Source organism: Limulus polyphemus, unplaced genomic scaffold, assembly GCF_000517525.1.
Source record: "Limulus polyphemus unplaced genomic scaffold, Limulus_polyphemus-2.1.2 Scaffold9223, whole genome shotgun sequence".
Lineage (NCBI taxonomy): Eukaryota > Metazoa > Arthropoda > Merostomata > Xiphosura > Limulidae > Limulus > Limulus polyphemus.
The window spans coordinates 4,434-12,862 of record NW_013674833.1 but is presented as its reverse complement, the minus strand read 5'-3'; the positions used below and the strand labels follow the sequence as shown (position 1 = coordinate 12,862).

At 33.2% G+C, this 8,429-nt stretch overlaps 1 protein-coding gene across 1 annotated transcript in view; it reads left to right on the top strand.

Annotated features, from left to right (window-relative positions):
• LOC111083353 overlaps window positions 1-8,429 on the top strand; it is a gene marked incomplete at both ends in the record, with an annotated part of 22,518 nt that overhangs the window by 11,390 nt on the left and 2,699 nt on the right. Inside the window, one exon of the mRNA XM_022379839.1 lies at window positions 4,354-4,423. Coding sequence (XP_022235547.1) covers window positions 4,354-4,423 — 70 coding nt within the window. The remainder of the gene's footprint in view (window positions 1-4,353; window positions 4,424-8,429) is intronic.

Here is an 8,429-nt window from a genome sequence, read left to right as displayed (position 1 = left end):
GGTGTTGATTCCCTTCTTGTATTCAAACAGCATTACATGCCGAATGTGGGTCTCGTGGTATGCCATCACTATAAGGGATTAGAGTATACTAAACATTACACATTATATAGCCTACACTGACTTGACGTTTAGGCGGTTTGTTTAATTATTATACCTGATGTACGTTTTTTTTTTTTGGGGGGGGGGGGTAATGAAAGTATTCCAAAACGCGACATAAATTTCTTGACGACCTAATATATTCTGATACATGATATTTCACTATGACTTTAAATAGGTTTTAATATAATGTACATCAATCCGTATAATTGTACCATATATATATATTTTGATGCTTCGAGTAGCTGTTTTTGTACCATAACGTAAATGCCTTTTTTGTCTATGGTTTGATTTCTCGTTATATCATGATAGACATCGTTACGCAGGAAGTAACCGATTATTATTCTTGTGTATCAGTTTTTGTTATACCCTAACGTAATGTCCTTTGTGTCTATGTGCCCATAGAACAAAGGGCATTACGTTAGGGTATAACAAAAACTAATACCATAACATCAGTACAACCAGAACATAACCCATAGACACAAAGGGCATTACGTTAGGGTATAACAAAAACTAATACCATAACATCAATACAACCAGAACATAACCTATAGACACAAAGGGCATTACTTTATGGTATAACAAAAACTAATACCATAACATCAATACAACCAGAACATAATTATGTTCTGGTTGTATTGATGTTATGGTATTGGTTTTTGTTATACCATAAAGTAATGCCCTTTGTGTCTATGGGTTATGTTCTGTTTGTACTGATGTTATGGTATTAGTTTTTTGTTGCATAATACAGTAGATTTCATCTCGATTGAGGTTAACATTGTTCTAATTGTGATAAAAGTTTAGAGAAACGACCTTTACACTCCAGCTGTATATATAGATTTGTTTTGTATTACTACCAACGTAAAAGCGAAACGTTGGCAGTAATAAAAAAAAAACTAATATATTTACATCTGGAGTGTTAAGGTCATTTATCTAAACTTTTATCACAATGTGTAAATCCCTCCAGTATGCACTACAAATTGAAAGATAACACTGTTTCGGTATTCGTTACTAAAAGTTATAGTAATTAAATTCGCCTTTCAGGTTAACCTTCTGAAGTATCTTGCTTTCAAAGTTCTCCAATAAAAACTCCGCAGTCAACTTTTAATTTGGGATTCATTTCTTGATTTCTGTTAGTTTCCATTTATAATGTTATATTTTTTAAATCTGGTTGATCGACCCGAATTCCATTGTTGTATTTTAATTATTTGTTATCACAGCCTAATTCTTGTCTTCAATTAAATACTAATTTTTCCTGTCTTCACTTTCTATGAACTGGTCGTTTTTATTTCCATTGTACTTTTGCTATTATTTAATTCTTTTTTCAAGTTATTATCTTTGTTGTTATCTTCACTTACATATGTTTAATATATTTTATTGTAGTCTTTCAAGGTCCTCTCTTCAAGTATTCATACAAGATCTATTTTTCCACTAGTTTATTTATCTGGTATTATTTCTCCTACTGGTAATTAAGTTAATTCTCCTGTTTTATTATGTTTGATTTCGACTGGGTAAGTTGTTGCAGTATTTTTGTGTTTCTAGGTTGTTCACCAATCACTTTAATAAGATTCACTTGTTGGATGATTTTTTTAAGTCTCAAGATTGTCACGTTTTGATGCTCAAGATTCAATAATCTGTATAAACTTTATTGTACTAATATCAAGGCTCATTTTCAAGTATTCTTTCATAGTTTATTGGTCCTGTATTGTTTAAGAGACGTTTATTGTTACATCGTATGTGCAAGGTTTATTGTTACAGAATTGTTTACCAGAAGGTTCACTCTTTAAATAGTTGTACAAGTTTTATTGTTTTAATATATATATATATATGTTTAGGTTCACTTTTAATGAACTGTAAAATGTTTATTGTTATAGTATAGCTTGTTTCGACGTTAATTCTTCAAGTGTCTATATCATGCCACCTATATTGTTTTGTGTACTGTTTTACCATTTTTTTATTTTCGTATTGTGCACCAATTAATTTGAATCGACGTAAAATTGATTAAATTTACTTAGGCAAGATTTCTATGTACATACAAATATACTACTGAATTACTGTTTAATAGCTGTGGCTCTTTATAAACCCTGAAGACGATCTTATTATATTAAAGACACTAAGTCACAATGTAGGAATTTTGGTTTCTTGTCCCAAGTCTCCAGGAGAAACCGTTGTCTAGGAAACGCCCGAGACGGCACGTGAAAGACTACCGTGGAAACCATCGACCTATGTTGGATCGATGGGTATTTACAAGTAGCTGTAGGTTGACAGCACTATCTACAGCATTCCAAAAACTCTTTTTTTCGTTGGTGCTTCACTTTGCTCAGCACTTTCAAATTTGAAAAATCTTCCTAATTTTGTAGTAACTTTGAAATATGTTTTCTACTCATCACAGGTGCAAGAAAAGACATTTTTACGTAATAACTTTCATTCAACCATATAGAAGTTTATTTCAAGTTTTACAATCTAATTTTCATTAAAGGAAAAAAACTGATTACAAATAGAATTAAAAACACAAGTGGAATGAACCTATATTTTAGTAAGTTTTGATCCTGTGACATATTAAAGTTGTTTGAAAACTAAGTTTTAATAAGTAAGAAAACGAATTGTATTTGGTTTAGCATAAAGTTAAATAACTTTAATAGATAGTTAGTAACATATTTTATTAACACTGTTTAATCAAGCACGTGGCATTGTTAAAGAAAAACGTCTAAAACTGAAGTATTTCGAATAATTTTATGCAAATTGTTACCAAATAATAATATTATTACTGACTAGTTTTCGTGATATTCACTTATAGCTATCTCTGTTTGACATGTTCAGTAGTCATATTACAGGTTCTGTACGTTTTCTAATAAATATTTCTGTTCCTGTAATAAGTTCTAGAACTCATTAGATGGTTATTCAGTCTTCAGTATGTCACATTTGTTGATATTTGTGTTTGAACACAGCTGTAGAAATATCTACAAAACTCCCCAGTTCAAAGCTTTGATAATTTATTTCAAGGATACTCATAACACTGGTTAACCAATATTACACTGCTCATAATAATTAAAGGATAATGAGAAAGATCTTTATTCTATTTATGAAAAGGCGATTACTGTTAACAAAACTGTTAACAGTGGTAAAACAGCTGTATTTTTTAACTGAATAAGGAACAGGATTTCATAAAACAACTTAATGCTATACTATGCATATATAATAAGTATTCTTTTCCCCTTTAATTCTTTGAGTTCCTTTTTTCCTTTAAATGAAGTTACCCTGCAAGGCAATGCTGGTTATGCAATCATGAAAATGTTACGTCTGTAAACTTATTGTTAACCCACTAATAATTTACTGCAAATTTATATTCGTCTTACTGATATCAGAAAATAAATTATAAATTTAAAGGAAAACAGACTGTCACGTTAATTCAAGCAGGTTTCAAGTATCGTTAAAATATTTAGAGAAATTATCTCTTTATTACAGTAAACAATAAGTGAACTGCTAATCTTTTCAGGAGGATTATCATGCATTCAGTAGAGTATTTAAGTATTCTTTCTCTTTTCGATTTGTTGAGAAGCTAAAGTTTGTCAGTTGCTTTGAGTCATTATTATCAAATAACGGCCTTATTTCGGGGGTATTGACTATCTGATGAATTGTGTCCAGATCCTGCTAACCAAACTTTGTGAGACTTGTCTTTTGGTAATCCTGCAATGGCTGTGTTTGACCAGCTTCTAGCCTACCTACTGCCGTCAACTGCTCATGGAAATGTCCTAATGTCTGAGGGGTTGGGGAGGGGGGTCTTGGCATGTTCATTACAAATCTGGATCTCTTTTATTCACTTTACTATTGTTCAAATTGTTTAATGAAATCACATCATATTTCCTTCTCTTTTCTATACAATTTAAAAAGTGCATGCCAAATTACGTAACGTATTAAAAAGTAGCTCAGAGATGCCATTAGAATTATTTCATGAGAGTTATTGTGCCTTGTTGTTAGAGTGTAAAATAAATGACCTTCCTTTAATTTAAAAAGTACATGCCAAATTACGTAACGTCTTAAAAAGTAGCTCAGAGATGCCATTAGAATTATTTCATGAGAGTTATTGTGCCTTGTAGTTAGAGTGTACAATAAATGACCTTCCTTTAATTATTGTGGCCAGTATGCCAGAGTGGTATTAATTTTTGTAGAGTTGAGAAAATAGAGAAAAAATAATACTTTAGTCAGAATAATTGATTTAAATGACTTTACAATTTTTTTATTCCTTTTTACTCATAGATCTGGAAAAGAAATAGCTAACTTGAAGTGGCCTGGACTGGACAAATATACCCTGACAATAGTTAGTATGGTAAGTGTGTTGAAAACCTTGACAATAGTTAGTATGGTAAGTGTGTTGAAAACCTTGACAATAGTTAGTATGGTAAGTGTGTTGAAAACCTTGACAATAGTTAGTATGGTAAGTGTGTTGAAAACCTTGACAATAGTTAGTATGGTAAGTGTGTTGAAAACCTTGACAATAGTTAGTATGGTAAGTGTGTTGAAAACCTTGACAATAGTTAGTATGGTAAGTGTGTTGAAAACCTTGACAATAGTTAGTATGGTAAGTGTGTTGAAAACCTTGACAATAGTTAGTATGGTAAGTGTGTTGAAAATGACCAATAGTAGGAAAGTGATCGTGATGATTTTGACGTTATCATGCTTAGTGACTTGTACAGTCATCTAACTCTAGTTATAATTAGTAACAATTATTTTATATGTATCTAGACATTAATTAATAACAAATTTTTGTCCTACGTTTTGGTTGTTAACGTGAAAGGACTAGTTTCGATCCTGGGTTAGGTTTGTTTTGAATTTCGCGCCAAGCTACAACAGGGCTGTCTGCGCTAGCCGTCCCTAATTTAGCAGTGTAAGACTAGAGGGAAGGCAGCTAGTCATCACCTTCCACCTTCACCTCACCAACGAATAGTGGGATTGACCGTCACTTTATAGCCACGGCTGAAAGGGCGAGCATATTTGGTGTGACGGGATTCAAACCCGTGACCCGTAGATTGCGAGTCGGGCCCCCTAACCACCAGACCAGCCACGCCGTCAATCCCAACTGTATGGTAAATTATCAGAATTAGTGCGCTATGCCTATACCACCATGAACGGTAAGTGTAAAGAAACATAATGAAAATTAGAGCAATTCAAATATGAGTAACAATATGTTTAATAAATTTGTTATTACTTGACATGTACTTTACTGTATTTTTATTTAGATTAAAGGGCCGTGACCCAGCTTAACATCCGGGGCTGTGTTTGTGGGTGACGTGCAGATCCCACTATTCGGAAAGATAAGCGTAACACTATAGTTTGCGGTGGGTGCTGTTGACTAGCTAGCTACCCTGCTTATATTCTATCAGTTCAGAATTAGAGACTACTAACGCAGACAGCCTTTGAGTAATATTGCGCGAATATCCGAAACCAGGCAAATTTAAAGTGAAAAAAGAGTTTTTTATTGGTTTTTAAAGTCGGTGTGTTGTAACAAAAAAGTCTCGTGTCTTAATTCTATATGCCATCACGAGATGTTGAAACTACTTTTTGATATTTTTGTTGTCCTTTTTATAAATTGGAATGTAGTGCCAATTATGGTTAAACTAATGCATGCACATAAGCTCTCTGTATTAGTGAAGCCATTTTGAGGTTCGAAGTTTTCCTCAGCGTCAATTAGTGGGGATGAAGTCTAGCCAATTAAATCCAGTACAAAAACTAAAAAGGCGGGATGTTCTGCCAGTCAGGTGCACTAACCAGATTAATTACCAATTACCTTCAAGACGATAACTAACTCGGAAACAGCGATTAGCAACAAGACTTTATTCAATGTACTTTTAAGGAACTTTATTTTTTCTTCTCTTGCGTTGCCTATTTTTGTTCATAAATCATTTTTCTTGTAATGCTTCCTTGATACTTCTCATAAATTACTTAAAGGATGGATAATTCCATTATATACAAGTCCCCAAACTTTCCAGTGATGCTTGTTTTAAACCTCGACGTTTCGTTATTTTAGCCAATGCTCAAGTTCATTACAAGGAAAAACCTAAGCCTTTTTTTTTAAACTTAAGTTAGAAACTATTATAAACTTTGACGACCTATTAAACTGTTTGATATATATACATATTCATTATAAATGGAGGTGTAGCCAAACGTAACTTCGTAGTAGACGTCTTCAGGGTGTAATGCATTGTATCAATAACCAGCCAACCGATTCTAAAAATCAATCAACTGTTAAACGGATTCGTTAATACCTTCAAACTAGAATCTATGCAACATGTTGTTGTATTTTAAATCTCACCTTTTCTTGTAAGTTAACGTGAAATGTTTTAGTTATGTAACTTTTATATTTTTTTGTTTTAACATTTCCACGATGTTCAATTTTTATGAACATTTTTCATCATTTGTTGGCATGTAAAATGAGAACCATGATAGTTTTTGCTGAAATCATCCACGAGTCAATAATGTTACCTAAATTTGCACTAATTTCTTCAAGTAGCTGAGTGTCTTAGGTTGATCAAATGACAAAGGAAATGTCTGTTTATTTGTTTTGGATTTTGCGCAAAGCTACACGGGGACTATCTGCGCTAGCCGTCCCTAATTTAGCAGTATAAGACAAGAGGAAAGACAGCTAGTCATCACCACCAACCGCCAACTCTTGGGCTACTCTTTTACCAACGAATAGTGGGATTTACCGTCACATTATAACCCCCCCCCCACGGCTGAAAGGGCGAGCATGTTTGGTGCGACGGGGATTCGAACCCACGACCCACAGATTGGGAGATAAAGGGAAATATTTTTGTTAAACTAGAAATTGAAGTAATAGCGTTGGGTCTAATTCTTGATTTAGGGTTTGTCTTTTATACACGATCAAGATAAAGTCACTCTGTGACCTTAAGCATTGACTTGAAAAACGCACAGGCTGTTTACAATTATCTAAGTCTTTTCTGGTGAACATTCTTTTATTTTTGGATTATATTCGAAATACGACTACTCGTTAAATCTATGTATCGCCACAGCTAAATAAAGCAATTAGACTTGTATATTACTACAAATCCTTTTAAGAATGGTATATCTCTTTCGAATAAAGTCAAACAATTTATACTTGAAAGCAGGTTTGTCTGAAAACTTTAGTGCTTCTCAATTATACCACAATATCGTGCCTATGAAGAAAACGAACGTAACTGTTTTCTTCGGTAAGTGAAAAACATACAACTATATTTTACGAAGAGTAATATAAGAATTGTCTAAACTTGGAAAATAAACACGTATTTTGTAACGATTCTAATATGATAATATAACGGGCAGCAAGTTAAAGAAGCACTTTTAACCGTAGTAGTGTAAATACACACATAAATATACTACAAACAATATGACATATTAAAAGTCACAAAAACTCATACGGTCGAACTTTGAGATGTCTTTATTTTTAATATCTAAACTGATATGTCTCGGTGCTAAGCCTTTATAGTTAACAATCAAAGTAAATATATATATAAGTAAATGTTAAGAAACTTTATGTTTTCACAAGAGCAGCTGTATGTATTTTTTTAAGTTAAACACAAAGCTGCACAATGGGTTAACTGTGCCCTGCCCACCACGGGTATCATAACCCAGATTCTAGCGTTGTAAGTCCGCAGACATACCGCTGTGCCTCTGCGGGGTATTATCTAAACAGGGGTTGAATAAAGTAAAGGGATCGTATATTAATTTTTACATTATATTTATATTATATCAATAGGACGGATAAAGCAACGTGTTGTGATATTCGTCGATCAGAGCTTCTTGAAATTGTTGAAGTGAACGGTGGTTGAAGTTTATTTTGTAAATTGATGTCAACTGCTAACTATAGAGTTTAGATAATTTGATGATATTTAAACCTGATGACTGTGGTAGGAGTCCAAACCATCACTTATGTTCCTTGAACTGGTGCATTGGTTTCCTGAAAGTATTGATCATAGGGCGAACCTGGTTTCCTACAAGTAACCACTTCCTGGCAATGCTTTTGATCTCTCTCCAGTAATGCTGAATTAGCGATTTTGATCTCTCTTCAGTAGTGATGAATTAGCGATTTTGATCTCTCTCCAGTAATGAAGAATTATTGATTTTGATCTCTCTACGGTAATGCTGAATTACTGATTTTGATCTCTCTCCAGTAATGAAGAATTACTGATTTTGATCTCTCTCCAGCAATGCTGAATTACTGATTTTGATCTCTCTTCAGTAATGAAGAATTACTGATTTTGATCTCTCTCCAGTAATGAAGAATTACTGATTTTGATCTCTCTCCAGTAATGAAGAATTACTGATTTTGATCTCTCTCC